This window comes from Sabethes cyaneus, chromosome 3, assembly GCF_943734655.1.
Source record: "Sabethes cyaneus chromosome 3, idSabCyanKW18_F2, whole genome shotgun sequence".
Taxonomy (NCBI): Eukaryota; Metazoa; Arthropoda; class Insecta; order Diptera; family Culicidae; genus Sabethes; species Sabethes cyaneus.
Genome location: NC_071355.1, coordinates 227,077,108 through 227,093,636, shown reverse-complemented (window position 1 = coordinate 227,093,636; position 16,529 = coordinate 227,077,108). Strand labels below are relative to the sequence as shown.

The 16,529-nt window shown below is 43.4% G+C and overlaps 1 protein-coding gene across 4 annotated transcripts in view; it reads right to left on the bottom strand.

Annotated features, from left to right (window-relative positions):
- Window positions 1-3,941: 3,941 nt before the first annotated feature.
- Window positions 3,942-16,529, bottom strand: part of LOC128744619 (myosin-VIIa) — a 46,033-nt gene continuing 33,445 nt past the window's right edge. For all 4 annotated transcript variants that reach the window (XM_053841761.1, XM_053841758.1, XM_053841760.1 and 1 more), the window contains exons 4-11: window positions 11,549-11,809; window positions 7,359-11,488; window positions 7,033-7,296; window positions 6,831-6,970; window positions 5,553-6,771; window positions 5,336-5,482; window positions 5,150-5,270; window positions 3,942-5,084 (exon numbers count right to left, since the gene is read on the bottom strand). In XM_053841761.1, coding sequence (XP_053697736.1) covers window positions 4,878-5,084; window positions 5,150-5,270; window positions 5,336-5,482; window positions 5,553-6,771; window positions 6,831-6,970; window positions 7,033-7,296; window positions 7,359-11,488; window positions 11,549-11,809 — 6,489 coding nt within the window. In that variant the 3' untranslated portion in view covers window positions 3,942-4,877. The remainder of the gene's footprint in view (window positions 5,085-5,149; window positions 5,271-5,335; window positions 5,483-5,552; window positions 6,772-6,830; window positions 6,971-7,032; window positions 7,297-7,358; window positions 11,489-11,548; window positions 11,810-16,529) is intronic.

Here is a 16,529-nt window from a genome sequence, read left to right as displayed (position 1 = left end):
GAACGAATGAGTCCTCGCCAAGGACGGCTATAATATGGGATAGTACTTGCAGTGAGGAATAAGTGGATAAAGTAGATCAAGCTTTGAAGGAAGGGTAAACCCCAATACCCACACGCACGCATAAAATTTAATAAGTATATCGCTCATTCAATAGCGATTATAGCAAAAAGAAATGCAGTGCAGGTCATACAGCAAACACCCGGGCGATAACACAATAGACCAACTATACTTGTTACAGTGATGAGTGTGAACACAGGAAAACAAAACTCCCTTGGGATAAGAAATGGTAGTATCGTCCTTTGCTGTGTATATGCGAACCTTCTATTATGCCCAGTCTTGAGTTCTGGAATCTTCGCTACAAGGTACTTTTCCAGATCTTGTTACCTCATCTACCCCCAATTGCAAAAGATTTCCTAATGCAGTACCTGCGGTTGTTAGAAGAGACCGTGCTAATACGGATCAAATTTTTTCACAACCTGACAAATCTAATAGAAATTTCATCAGTACCACGTGCCCATGCATATCTTCGTACTCGGCCAATCACATTACTTAGTTGTACAGGTCGGACTCGATTATCCGGGTGAAAAAAAAAATTTTTTTTATGTTAAATGCGGTTTGAGCGAAAATACTATTCAAAAAACCTATTTAAAAAATTTTTTTTTCACCCGGATAATCGAGTCCGACCTGTATCGGTAAAATCTACGAGCGGATGGTGAATCATCGCTTAATGACATTTTTGGAAGAAAACAACATTTTAGACAAAAGACAGCATGCCTTTAGAGCTGGTCGCGGCACCTCATCTTACTTTGCTGATGTTAGGAAAATTCTCACAGAAGTAGAACAATCTAGATCACATGCCGAATTTTCTCTACTTGACATCAAGAAAGCCTATGACCAAACCTGGCGTCCTCATATAATGTTTCAAGTCAAAAGGCTTCCCGTCGGAAGACGAATGCGTAACTGCATCAGCAATTTCCTAACAAATAGACATTTTCAAGTAGCATACTGCGGAGTAATCTCGTCGGATAAAATTCAAGAAAACGGCGTCCCGCAGGGGTCAGTACTAGCGGTCACACTTTTTCTGTTAGCAATAAATCCAGTCTTCCGTGTCATCCCAAAAGATATCCGTGCGTTAGCTTATGCAGATGACATAGTACTTGTCGCAACCTCCAAGCATCTTCCAAAAGTTCGTGGAAAAATCATCAGAGCAGTTGAAGTAGTCAACACATGGGCAAATAGCGTTAAGTTTTCGCTATCGGCAACCAAATCATGTATATTGCATGTTTGTCAAAAGTCTTCACATAGATGGCGAAATGCCCGGAAACCCGTACTGATCGACGGGGAAAGTGTTCCGGAAGTAAAAGCTGCGCGACTATTGGGAGCATGGATTAACAAAAAGGTACCTTCTCTACCCAAGGAGCTAAGACTAAAGAAGCAATTCAAGGACGAATAAACTATTTAAAAGCACCGGCACCCAGAGGCAACCGAATGTCTCTATGGAAAATTGCAAATGCCGTGTGTATTTCCAAAATCACATACGGCATTGAGCTGTTTGAGCTCGTCCTCACTGAAACATTTCAAACTACTTTCAACCAAATCGTAAGAACTACTTCCGGAGCATTACTGTCTTCCCCCGTGACAAGCCTTGCAGTGGAAGCTGAAGTCTTACCCCTACATCTCCGCCGCGCTGAAACATATATTCGGAGATACTGTCGCTTAGCTGAGAAATCTGAATGTGATTACCCACACCTCCTCGATGCCGTGTATAAAATCTTAGAAGAAACCACAGGCAACGTACTGCCAAGTATTACTAAACTTTCACGAGTCGGTAAACTGCCTTGGTATCATCCCAAAGTTAAAATTGATTGGTCTGTCAAAGACGCATTTAAAAAAGGAGATAATATAAATAAAGCAAAAGCCATCGTACGCGAATGCCAGGAAAGCAAGTATAGTCATCATGTGCAACTATACACTGACGGTTCCAGATTAAATAATACCATTGGCTTGGGGGTTATTGGTCGTGAACTGGTCATTGAGGGTAACTTACAACATCAATGCAGTGTTTTCTCTGCAGAAGCGGCTGCACTAGCAACTGCGGTTTAACATGCCTCAGAAGCACCTACAGTCATTTTTACTGATTCTGCCAGCTGTGTTTCCGCATTAGCAAAGGAGGACTCCAAACATCCGTTTATTCAGCTTATTGAAAAAAGTGCACCCGAAAAAAATATCTCGGTCTGCTGGATTCCTGGACACTCCGGCTTCACGGGAAACGAAAAAGCGGACGCAGCAGCCGACCGAGGGCGTACTGCTCCGCTAATATTCATCGATGTTCCTGCCATAGATGCCATGCGTTGGGTATCCCAAGCATTGCACAATAGTTTTCAACTACTTTGGGACAAACACCGTCCTACATTCTTGCAAAAAACGAAACCAACGGTTATGAAATGGGATGATCGCCAGGATCACTGAGAACAACAAGTGCTCACACGATGTAGGATAGGGCACACTATTATAACCAAGCAACACCTGTACGACCGTAATGTATCTTCGTTATGCGACGTTTGCCGGACTGAGCTGAGTATAGAGCATATCATAGTTAGCTGCATTAAATATGAAAATATCCGTGAAGAAATGGACATAAACACTAACATCAGAATAGCACTTAGTAACAAAAAAGCGACGATTGTTAAATTCCTGAAAAAATGTAAATTGTTTGGACAAATTTAAAACTGTAACTTAAGATCCCAAATACACGAACTCCTCTACCACTTCCAGTTCGTCGTCGTCAACGGTTACCGTCCGTGAGAGGCGCGCGTTTGTTTCTTTGAGCCTCTTCCTTTCATGTATTTGATCTTCGACGCATTTATTTTTAGCCCAATTCTCTTAGACTCCACTTTCAGTCTGGCGTAGATTGCCTCCGCCGTCGCAAAGTTCCTGGCTATGATATCAAAGTCATCTGCAAAACCTAGAAGTTGGCTACCCTTGGTAAAAATCGTGCCTCTCGTTTCGATGCCCGCTTGTCAGATCACCCCCTCAAGAGCGATGTTGAACAGCATGCAGGATAAACCGTCACCTTGTCTCAACCCTCGGTACTTTCGACTACTTGGTATCATTTAGTGTTGTTTGCTTATCGTTATCCTGCAGGTCTGTCGAAAATTCCAAAAGCCCTATTGAATTTCTACAGCTTATGTAGAATGATGATATTGTAAAATAATGTTTAATTTATCCAAACTGCATTTTAACTTACGTTTTCTATGACATGTTCATTTTGCCCTCACTGCGTGTTCATTTTACCCACACGAAAAAAAATCAAGCTCGAACATGACGCTTTTTAAAATAATTGATTTTTCATGACAAATCGTCCTCTTTCAAACACCTTTATATTTTGTTACGTGGATTATGAATCTAACTTTCAATTTATGTAATGCGTTCAGCATTTGGTTGGTTCCTGGGAGAGCAAAGGGTGAAATTGCTAAGGGTGTTCATTTTACCCCCAGTTCCCCTACCACCGGACGACCTGGAATATCTCCGATGTTCGCTACTGGCTACTGCAAATCTTGAAATATTTTAGAAAAACTGAAAAAAATCTCCGTCGAATGCAATTGGTTTCATCAAAAATTATCCTATTTTGTAGAATTTATGGCCGTTTGAATTTCATCAAAAATTTGACTGTCCCGATCATTTGGTCTAGCCCTTGTATTTCTAAAGCCATCGGTACTGCTAGGTACTGGAAATTGAAAAAAACACCACATTTCCAAAGGTTATTTGGCAATAAATTTTAAGACTTAAAAAGATGGCCATTTTTAACTAATGGTTTAGCACAGTTCAGCTAGTATCTAACTAAAAAGATAACTTTGGATTGCTGACCTTCAGTTAGTGGACGAAAATTCACAATTTAACCTAGAAAACAGAAAACTTTACATATATTTCTCTATGTGGATTTTATTGTATAATAGACCAGTTACAGTAAATAGCAATAAAGGTATGTATAACAAGGTAATTATAATAATAAAACTACAAAAATATTGAACCTTGTAGAGCATTCCGTACACCATGTGCCGCCATAGCGATCGCCTAATAGTGGCACATCTATAATTTCAAGCATGCGATGTCACAGTCACAAATTGTCACTCTGCAAACTCAGGCACCATCTCGTACAAGCAGGATGTTCACGATTGAGTAATATTTCGCATACGCGCATACCCTATGGGGGGGAAAAGTTGGTAAGCCCTAAAAACTGTTTCAGACGGACAAGCTAACATACACCTAAACTTGTTTAGTTCATTTTCGCACAGAGCTTAACTATACAAAAACCTAGGCTCTGACCAGTACAGTGACATATTTGAAAGGCAGGATAGGGAATTGGCTCAAAATAAATAAAAGCATGTTTTTAGAACAGTGCAAATTGTAGGTGCGATAAAATTAGTTACATAAACTAAAATGGCTTTAAGGGTTCGACTTGAACATAAAATTGATAGCACGCTATTGAAAATTTCAAAAATGTTTAGCTTTTCCTTTAGCTCGGCCCTTGAGTACTTGCTCATTTCGACGTTACTGTTTCAATACTGTTAGAAGGGGAAGATAAAGTAAACTCTATTGTTAGCTCGGTTGTACCTTGCCTTTTAGACGCTCGGTGTCATAATATCAGATCAGCGCCATAAATAATCCTACGCGCAAGCATAATCAAATTTGTTCTATTATTTCTACTTAAATATGTTTAATGCTTTCAACAAGCTAAAACAAAAAAGCGAAGCTCAAACAAAATAAATACATAAACTTGAAAGCATATTGCTGGGATAAAAAAAAACAAAGAAAACTTAATTTGCCGTAAAGCTGTGCTATGTGTTGTGTGCTTGCTGCTCCGCTTAGGCCGGTTCCTATTTAATTCTAATTGTTCGCTGTTTATTCATGTTGGTCAGCATAAGTGAAATGTAGGAGGTCAACAGATCGTCCATCTTGTAGCCGAGCGAAGTTTCGCACAGTAACTTGGAACCGCGCACCAGGTTTCCAATCGTCATGTGGAAGTACGTGTTGCCGGAAGACCAGTTGGAAATGCGCGTGAACGGATGGGTGACCAGGATGTCCTACATTCAAAGGGAGAAGTTATCTTAGAGAGTTTGGAGTTGAGTTATATGAGTGGGGTTCAAACCTTCGAGCTTGGATGAATCAAACTGACGCCATGTTTGTTGATGGCAATCAACAGCATTTCCGGATAGTTGGGCTCCGTCGTCTGCTTCACTTCGAAGAAGGCTGATCCGAATGTGGGCCACCTGAAATGGGTGTAAGAAGAAGAGTTAACAAGGTTTGGCCTCAGGTGATTAGCCGAGTAAGAGACCTATAGACAATTTTGAGGAACGTGATTTTTGCATCCTCCGGAGACATTCCGGCGTCCTGATTGTAAGCTGCAACTATGGATCGTTTCCAATCATTTGTCGTCTGTAGTTTAATTAGATCCGAGGGAACTAGCTCGCGAAGCATTTGACTGGAAGGTTGCATTATTAATTGTTAATAATTTGATATTTCAAACTTGTTAATTCCACGAAAACACTTACGGTATCGCTTGCAGCTCTTGTTTACTTTCACCGAACCGCACTCGGTACACCAGCGCCGCGAGCTTTACCGCTTCCTCCTTCGAACACTTGTGATAACCACGCAACAGTTTTGGCAGTTCCTGATGGTAGTGGAATATCAAATCGGCGTTCTTATCCTTGCCCGGCACGGTGTTCGTCCACAGTTTCTTCATGAAGAACACCTGGTAGGTGAACTGTGGATTCGAACCGTCCCGCGTTGGTCGCGCCTTTTTAATCCAATCGGTCAAATGACGCACGAAGTCGAAGAAGAAATCTCCTTCTGGCACTGATATCACCTTGTCGGCTATTTTTACAAACAAACTAAAGCCTTCACTGGACCGCAGGTTTAGTCTCTGTGAAATGTTCTGGCAGAAATCTTTCGCTCTGGTGGAGGAATCCACTTCGAATGCTTCGTCCGTATCGTCCGGGAAGTAGACTTTATGGAAAATTTGTGTGGTTTTGTGCTGAATTGCTTCTACTTCGACCTGATGGGGCGGGTATTTGCGTTGACCATTACGGATTGTTTTCTGCAGACGATGCAGTGAATCCTGCGAAATTGGATGCCGGCGACTTCGTAAGAACAGAGTTAACTCTTTGAGCAATTGTTGACTGCAGGCAAACAGCCCGGTAGAAAGCCACATCAGCTCCCAGCCACGTTCCTCGGAAAGACGGTTCCGGTTGTCGGTGAGTTGCTTCATTAACTGACAGTAAATTTCGTCGCGCAGGATCTCGTGCTTCAGTGGACCGTCGTATATGTGATCGGTAACTTCGTTACCTATGCGGGGTCGTTTGGATGGCAAGTCGCCCATGTATTTCATGATAGCGATGAAAGCAAGGCACGCCTCTTCAGCAAGTTCTTCCTTTGCCAATAGTTTCTTAAGCAGAGGTTGTTTTAGGGGCTCTCGAGAATAGCGCCACAGCTCGTCGCCTCCTCGCTTGGAACTGAGGGTAGATAGCGCCTTAGACATCGTGCGTTTTGGCGGTGGCCTGAAGTGGTCAAGTGAATAATCCGCTAGAGTGTGCGGTCGCTCTCGAGTTTCCGTTCCGCCGTTCGAGTGTATCGAGTTGAGTCGTTTGCCATGATGTGCATCTTCTACGCTGAACAATGCCAGGATGTCCGGTGGAGGCTTAGTTAGAGTAGGTAAAACGTAAACAATCTCCGCTGGAAAGTCTCCCCGTTCCTGAGTGCGTTCACAGCATCCTGCGATTACATTATTATTAGACCCGGAAATTGTTGGATCTTGACACATTCGTACTCACCTATACACCAGCCAGAATTCAAAACAGATTCTCCAGTGCTTTCATCCTCTAAAATAATCAAATCTCCTTTCATGAAGGACAGGAAACTCGTTCCCTCTCCGGGTGCTTTATAGTCTTGGAGGGCTATCACATATTTTGAGCTGAAAACAAACCATTATTAAACGTTTCCACTGGCAAAAATAAACCTCGAAAAGAAACCTACCGTTTTTTCAACCCCTCCAAAAAGTAAACCACCAGATCTCGAATGTCCTCTGCATTGGGACTTTGGAAAGTGAACTCTTCATTCCGTACCGTGGACAATGAGAAAGTTTGCGTGAAGACTTTGTTCGTTTTCTGACTCGAAACAGCGGTGATTTCTGGGAAGGAAAGCTCCAGCAAAACCTGCTCCTGATCGTCCACTACGTAGACACCGGTCCAATTCACCGCTATGATAACATCGTTTTTAGGAAGGTTGGGTCCCGAATTTCTAATAATTAAAATCAAAGTAATTTCAGAATTTATAAATTCAATTTTGAAGCCATATTCTACCTGTAAGCTTCGTAGAACCTCGAAAAGAGCAGCGGCCATTTGTACTTCGCATAGCCTACTACATCTTCTTTGACCTTCAATGGGGGTGCCTTATCTTTCAAATAATAACTCTTCTTGTAGGCTTGCAGCACCAGAGCTGCCCACCGATCGATTGCCTTTTCAATGCCCGTCAGGCAGTAATCCGGAATAAAATTCGGCAACAAAGTATAAAGCCGATCCATAGACATATCCGTATTATACTCTATATAGTACTGCTGAGCGGCGATCATTGCCAAATCTTCCTCCTTATCGCAGCGATATTCCCCGAATTTAACCCCACGAACCACCTGCTGATAGATCAGATTGGTGGCGACCTGATCTTCAATCGGATTATGCCACGGAGCAAAGATCTCCTTCCGGAAGAACAAGCGCCAAGGCGCATTCCTCTCCTGAGCACCCTGTTCCTTCGCGTACTGTTCACACTGAGAGATGGCATCCATCACATGATCTCCACCGCTGCCTAGCGACGACACCTTATCGAATAGTGCAATGTAGAGTGAAAATCCAAACTGATCCTTCAGCGCGATCTTATCCGACAGTTGATTGCACAATTCACGAGCTGTCGTCGCTGAGTCGGCCAGTAGTGTCTTCGTGTTACCGTCCATAAAGGTGATCGGAAGCATGATCGGCTTTTTGGACTTTGTAGCCTGCAGTTCCAGCCAGGATGGAGGTTGATTGCGAGTTCCATTATTGAACGTTCGCTTTAGTCGTTCTTCACAATACGGAGCATAACCTGGTGGTCCTTCCCTGATGAACGAACGAAGATAGTTGACGAATTTCTCCGATGGAGCAAAGCATCCCACGCAAAGTGACAACAGGATCCAGCCCCTGGCGTGGGATGATTTCGATGGATTATTCGTGAGCTGTTTGCAAATTTGACAGTAGATTTCATCTCTCAACTCTGCGCGTAAAATTCCATGGCCTATAATGAAGTGTAGTTTCTCCAGATTAGAAGTTGGTCGAGATTCTAACCACGATTGATAGCTATCGGCAGTGTATTCCTCGTCTTGCAGACGACGACGCACGTCCTCGCCCAGCTTGTTTTTGCGCTTCAAAGTTAGCGACACCAGCTTATGTCTTATCGAGCGAGGCTTCTGTTTGAGAAATGCCTCCGGATCCAAGCCCATCATTTGAGCTTCTTGGAACTCCTTGCTTCTTATGAAATTACGACCCAGCGTTGCCGTAACCTTGGACATGACCGACGTGTTGTCCCGATCCATAGTGTGATAACGTGGCTCTGGAAGATCTCCCGTGAATCTTAGAATCGTAATCCACAATGCTTGTGCTGCCAACTGATCTCCTTGAGTGTGCAACGGCAACAAAGGATGTTTCAAAGGTTTTCGAGAGTAGTAATGAGTAATGTTGCCTTGGAAATAGGTTGCAGCAAACTTCTGGAATTTGAATTCCGACAAGTCCTCCTCATCTTCGGAAATTGTATGAATAGGACCAATAATATCTTCGTGGTTATCTTGATTAACCGGTAGGTCATTGAAGACGGACGTTTCACGGCCACCATGTGGTGTTGGAGCTTCACTGCTAGAATCCGGCAAAAAGTCAAACATTGCTTCCACCAACTTACTATCATCCACCGGTTCGTCAGCTTTCCTCGCAGCATCGTTGATGATGTTTTTCTTCACTTCCACCTGACGACGCTCCTCCATTTCTTGTTCCATATCCTTCCGTTCGATCTCATTCAACCGATCGCGATAGTGTTGTTCAGCAATTTCCTTAGCCCGCTTGTTGCCTTGATGCTTCAATTCCTCCTCTTCCATTCGTCTGAGTCTCAGTGCTTCATGATGCCTTCGATACTCCAACTTCAACTTCTGATACCGATTCACAGCGATCATTCTTCTAACATGAGATTGGATTTTAATCACCGCCCACAACTTATTGCCGTACTCTCGACGAACCAAATATCCACGAATTCTCGCTTGCAACCGTACAATGTGTCCCCGCAGATGTCGGAAGCGATGGCTCAAAACGCGCGAACGAATCAAAGCCTGCAGCCGCATGTATCCGATCTTCATCTTCTTGTAGCGCTGGCGCTGTGCGTATCCCTTCCAATACTTTTGAATCGTAATAGCTGCCTGCCGCATGCGCAGGAATCTTCTACGATACACCCAACCACGGATCGAACGCTGCAGGATCAAAATTTTGCGCGTCAAAACACGGTCACGTTCCTGCTCCAAAAACAAATCGTGTGCATCCTTCAAGAAGACCTTCGTATGACCCAGCTGATAATCGGACCGACCTAGTACGGTTGCACAAATTTTCGAAGTTGCCATTCGACAATCAGTTCTATGCGCCGGTGGAACGCCATTGATAAGAAATCGATATCGCTCAACAAAATCTCTAAAGTTATGTCTAATAGGATATCCGGCACGACGAATTCGAATTGTTTCCATCATACCGGAGTATCGCAACTGCCGACAGCACAGTGATCTATCGAACATCATCGGTTTTTTCAGCTCGTTCGGTTTGATGCATCGAATGAAAAACGGCTGACACTGGCTGAGGGTCTTCATGAGTGAATCCAAACTTTTCTTGAACTGTGTCGAAAGGGTCGGCGTTCGTTTCCGTGTTTCTGCTCCCATGCCAATATCTTCCGCAAAGACAGCCTGAAGGAAACGATTGGAAGAGCTTGATATAAGCTGAAGTAAGTCTGCGCTAAATGTGTCACGATTTTTCTCCAAAAATCCACGAGTATCATAAAACACCACTCCTGCGAAATGATTCAGCCCAAAACTGGTGTTGATATCTGACTTCGGTTTCAGATAGTTTCGATGAGTGCCATGAGTTTTGTGCAGTTTCGCCAACATTGTCTGATCTGTGCCTTTCGGAAATTTAGATTCTTCATCAATCAAAGCCATAATATTCAACTGCTTAATGGCTATCAAGTCCAACGCGTCTTGATTGTCCACGAACTCGATATGCTGCCAGTTGATGCTTTCATGGTTGTACTCCTCCTGTTCCAGCTTAAAGATGTGCTGTACGAAGAACTGCTGCAAGTTTTCGTTTGCAAAATTAATACAAAACTGTTCAAAACTATTATGATCAAAATTCTCGAAACCGAAAATATCCAGCACCCCAATAGCACTTCTGGTTGACGACTTTGGCTTATAGATTGCCTGGTTGATCTTCTTAACGATAAGAACAAACAATCGCCCATAGATGCCCTTCACAAAGGCATCGCGCACGTCCATCGATTGGTCTCTTGACAACGTAGACACCACCGTTTCACCATGAGCAAAAAGCGTCTTTCTAGTGAGAGCATCAATAAAAGGCTGCAACGGAACTTCCAACAAACTAGCCACTCTTTCAACATTGATATGCTCCGGAATTTCTGTTGCGTCCAAGTTATCAATAACTGTCGCTCGATATTTAATATTGCCAGTGTGCAGCAGCGCTGCAAGCAGCTTCAAAATTTCCCATATTTCATGGTCCGAAAAGCATAGAACCTTCATTGCCGATCGAATATCGGCAAATTCCGCAGCATCATTCCTCCCATCACATTTAATGCACCCACCCCCTGTGAGGTACCGATAATCGGAAGCATGCCCCAGGCTGAGCTTTCGCTTTTCTTCATGCGTCAACCCTGCCAGTAAACAGTAGAAAATGTGATAATTGCGCTCTTCTGCATTCTGTGAAACTATTCGAGATTTTTCCAGAAGATACTGTTCGATTTTGGCACCTTCGATTACACCTGAACTGTTGAAATGAATATCAATGTACTTTCCGAAGCGGGACGAGTTGTCGTTTCGCACGGTTTTCGCATTACCGAATGCTTCCAGAATCGGATTCGCTTCGAGTATTTGCTGCTCTATCCAGGAGTGTTTCCCACTGATCGCGGCCAGGTACTGCAGAATCAGCTTCGTACTTTCCGTTTTGCCTGCTCCGGATTCACCGGAAATAACGATACACTGATCCTGTCCATAGCGTCGCATGTGAGCATACGAATTGTCTCCGATTGCGAAAATGTGCGGCGGAAGTTCTCCAATTTTCCGTTCCTTGTACAGCTTGATTTGATCGGCGGTGTAGATGGGAAGTATCTGGTAGGGATTTACTGCTACCAAAATCGATCCGGTGTAAGTCTACAATAACAAAATTAGTTTTAGATAATAAGCAATCGGCTTTTTTTTTCGAGTACTTACGTAGATCAAATTGTCGTTGTATCGGATCAGTAAATTCCGTAGTATGCCAGCCTCGTGTAGATCACCCAGCGAAATCATATCCTCGACGCCCTGCACGGACGAAGCGTGCATGGCTTTGATGCGACGCTCCGGCGTGAGCCACAGTTCGTTGCCGTCGTCATCGCGGACCTGGATACGTCGGCCCTCGGCCGATATGACCCGGGCCCCGATGGCCACATCGAATTCGCGTCCAGACACGGGCTCGATCCATATGTAGTCACCCTGTAATGTGAAGAAGTTAATGATATTTAATTTTTTTTAAATTTTCTTATCATTTATTTACGTGATGACATTAAAATCAAGTTTCTTAAATTTTAATTCTACCTATGTCCCAATATATTATGGATTTCGCGACCTGAACTCGTCTTATAAGAATTCCAAAATATTCATATCCGATGAAGTCATCCTTAAAATTGATCAAGCATTTCTTACATCACTCTGGCACTAGTTTTATTGCATGGTAATACATTTAGCGCTCAACAGGAGTTCGTGAATTGACGAAGAAAATTAAAATAAAAAACCGGTACTGCACGTTAATAAATAAACCTGCGTCATCTTCGATTTGGTCGGAGACCGATGAACTGTATTGCGTAATTCACCATGTGAAAAATGGAGAGTTCAATGCCTGCCGAACACATGCGAATTTCTGCTGAGTTTTAAATCGAATTATTAAACAAATGTTAATTTTTAGTTTCACTAATCAAATTTCAAACTATGAGAGAATACATTTTTGAACACAGAGTTCTTAAGAAATTTCAGGCATTTTCCAAAAAAACACTAAAATTTAAAATGTCTTTGATTAAAATAAAACAGTGGATTAAACCAGTTCTCACTTGACCAGATACAGCCATTAAAACAAAATATTTTGTTAAATTTATTTTGTAAATTATAACAATTGTATTGCAAACTTAGTGAATCAATTTGAGCTAATTGAATTTCAAAATATATCAACTTAGTCACTTCTACCAGCAGAGAACCGGGGTGGTTTTTGCCGTATCAAGAATTCATCTCCACTGTACTCGATCCTACACTACTCTTCGCCAATTCGTTGAGCGTTTCGAAACACGCAAGTCAGCTTCAACCTGATCGAGCTATCTAGAAAATCCCACCTCTATTCTGACACCAGGAATAGAAGAACCCACCTCTATTCCGACGCCAGGAATAGAAAAAACCCACCTCTATTCGTGGTCCCGGTGGGATTCTAGAAGAGAACGGATTTCACTGCACAGCCAACCGGCATCCTTACTACGTGGCCGGCCCACCATAGTCTCCCTTCTTTTGCTATACGATGGGAATCTCTCCCAGTAGCGTCTGCCACTTAAAGTTCACACGCCTACGTCACTCTCCGCTATCCGTTTGTACTCCGCCAAAAATAGACCACCTACTTCCAGCTTGAATGCGTCGTTGAATCTCTTTACTCGTATTATTGTCGGCGGTGACCAGAGATCCCAAATCGGTGAATTCATGAACCTCTTCCAATTCACCGCCATCAATAGTCACTATCCATTGGAGACAAACGCTGTTTTCTCTGGAGCCTCTTCCTACCATATTATTAGTTTTCATCACGTTGATTTGCAACTCAATCCTCTACGGCTCCGTTTTTAGTCTCGCGTAAATTAGCTCCGCCAACCGAAGGTTGCTAGTAATGATGTCGACTCAGAGTTGACTACTTTTCCCAAGGATCGTTCCTCTCGTTTCGATACCCACTTGCCGGATCACACCTTCAATGGCAGTGTTGAATAACATACGGGATAGTCCATCTCCTTGCCGTAACCCTCTGCACGATTCGAAGGGATTCGAGAGTGTCCCCGAAATACGCACGTAGACATCACTCGCTCCAGGGTAGCTTTGATCAGCCGCGTCAGTTTGTCCGCAAAGCCGTTCTCGTGAATTATTTACCATAGCTGTTTGTGCTCGACTGTGTCATAGACTAGCCTAAAATGTACGAGAATATGATGCGTTGGCACGCTGTAACTCTCGACATTTCTGGAGGATTTGTCGGAAAATGAAAATTTGATACATAGTAGCACGGGCTTCAATAGAGCCCGCTTGATACTGCCCTCCGAATTTTCTTGTTATTGGCTTAACAAAATCTGGCTGAGTAACTTGTAGGTGGCGTTAAACTGTGTAATGCCGCGGTAATGACAGCAATCGAACCGATCGCCATTGTTACAGACGCTACAAACCACACCTTCCATCTACTCCGGTAGTTTCCCCTCCTCCCAAATCCTTGAGAATATCCAATGAAGTGCCATCGCTATCCAAATGTTTCTTTGTGGAGCTCTTCCGAGAGTCAGTCCTTTCCGGCGGCTCTATTATTTTTCAGCTGACCGATGTATTGCGGGTCACTTTGACACCGGGAACCGGCATGTTGTTATCGTTTGTAGGCACTCCTACGTTAACTTCTGTTTCGTCTGAAGTTTTTGGAGCATAGTAGAATTTAATTGGAAAATTTTCGTTTTTATTTAATTTCAGGTTCTGTTTCGTGTCCTTCGCCATTGAGATGCTCATCGAAGAACTGCTTCCACCTCGACCATCTCGCGTATGTTTGTGACCAGGTTTCCCTCCTCGTCTCTACAGCCAACACATAATAAACTTAGGTGTGGATACTTAACGAGATTGGTTCACCATCTCTTAGAATTTTGGCATCTCATTAGTCCGGAATAGTTGTACTAGCTCTTCACGATCTCTGTCCTCGTTCTGGTGCTTTTTCTCCTCAGGATCGTCATCAACTCATTCTGCGCTTGTCGATGCTTAGGCAAATTCCCCCTCTTGGCAATGTTTTACCAAGTTCTAGTTTTCCTCTCCATCGCTTGTTGCCAATCTCCGTCAAAACAATTATTTCGTGCACTCGAGATTTCTTCACCTAGCACCGCGGTTGCGGGCTCATTGACGGCCGAGCATGTCCTGCTCCATCTGTCTTCGAGAGTCGAACCGCCAGAGAAAGGTAGAGCTTCATCCAGTATGCGTGCGTAGTCCTCGACAACTCGCGGATTGCTTTATTGCCAAATGTTTAACCTAGGAGGGTGGCTTTGTCACGAGGTGTATACCATCAATAGTTTTGAGCGAACATGTTCTGTACTATGTACTAGATAATGGTCCGAATCGATATCTGCACACCGTACGGGGTATACCTATGTTGGTGATGTTCGAGTAAAACCAGCTATTGATTAGAATATGGACGATGTGGTTCAATGTTCGTTGATCAGGTAATCTCCAGCCCAGATAACACAAGATCGTAATAGAAAGTCCTCGTTAAGTCATATGCATGTTAGTTTTCCATTGGAATTGCATAATGATAAGAGTATGTCAAAGCGAAGTGTACAATAAATTGTTTTGTAGTCGTGCGTGTCGTCATATACAACTTATGAATTTTATAGCAGTATAGTTGATTGTAACATTTAGTTATATCTTGATTGCATATTGAGGAGTATTAAGTTGCGTGTTCCAAAAACTGTTGTATAGCATGTAAGATAGAATTACAAATGATTGTCAAAACTTTTGTACGTATATTGCTTCCACTTTGGTACTTATATGTTCTTATGTGGCGTGAAATATAACGAAATATTTTTCGTGCGGATATGATTTCGTATCTCGTATCAGTTGCAACCTAGATATACAAACCAAATTGTTTACTGGGAGGTGGCTTCGTGGATATCTTGCGGGGAAAGAATGTGCTTCGGATCACCAGGCCTCGGGAACCTGCAAAGTTGATGCATCATAGGCTCTTATCGTTCGTGTCTGTGTAGGTTATGGGCCGCGATTACCAGTCTATACATCGCTTTTTTGCCGATCTGTGCGTTCATATACCCAATGACGATCTCAGGTAAACAGTGCACATTTTGATAGTGTAGCTGAAGAAACGGTCTTTTATGCTCAAATTACACATCCTCTCGTTGATCGCCTTCCAGTCCACAACGCAATCCTGCGTTCTGCCCATCACTACAAAATTCGTCCCCAGCTCATTGGTCACTCCACCACTCTGGTAAAATTATACCTCTTACCGCCACGAATCCTCTACACCTTCTTGCCCTTACGACTGATCTCCTACAGTGTCACGATACCGAACTTTCGGGGCTCTAATCGATCGAGCAACTCCTTGTCACCCTGTAACATGAACACCGGCATCTTTAAAAGCGATTAATGATGTTTGACGCACTTCGAACCATTCGGCATATTTCGATGGAAGTGGGAATAGCTTTTTCAAATGATTTCCCAACAATATCCGTTCTGGTATGAGAAATCAAACGCTAAGCATGTTGTGGCTGTTGAAATACTACTTTGCTGAGCAATAATTTTGAAGTTGAAACTTGAAAATAAAGACTATAACTGAGAAAGACCACTGGGCAGTACCGTGGTAAACAACGGGAATGAGTTCGACGTAGTCGACGAGATCGTATACCTTGGCTCACTGGCAACAGAGGACAGCAATACCAGCCGTGAGATTAAAAGGCGTATTATCACCTGAAGTCGGACCTACTACGGACTCCATAATGCGGTCGAACAATCTGAGCCCCCGTAAAAAGTACACTCCGGTTAGGCCGGTTGTCCTCTACGGGCACGAAACGTGGACACTGCTAGAAGAGGACCGGAGTTTTCGAACGGCGGGTGTTAAGAACCATCTTTGGCGGAGTGCAAGAAAACGGTGTATGGAGGTGAAGAATGAACCACGACCTCGCGCGTTTCTACAGCGAACCAAGTATTCAGAAAGTGGTTAAAGCTGGACGGATACGTTGGGCAGGACATGTTGCTAGAATACCGGATAACTATCCTGCAAAAATGGTTTTTCGCATCGAATTCGGTAGGAACAAGTCGAAGAGGGGCACTGCGAGTGAGGTGGCAAGTCCAGGTGGAGCGGGATCTGGCGTGCACTGGGTGCCCGCGGAACTGGAGACCAGCTGCCATGGACCGAAATATATGAAGAAATTATGCTGTGCAAGCC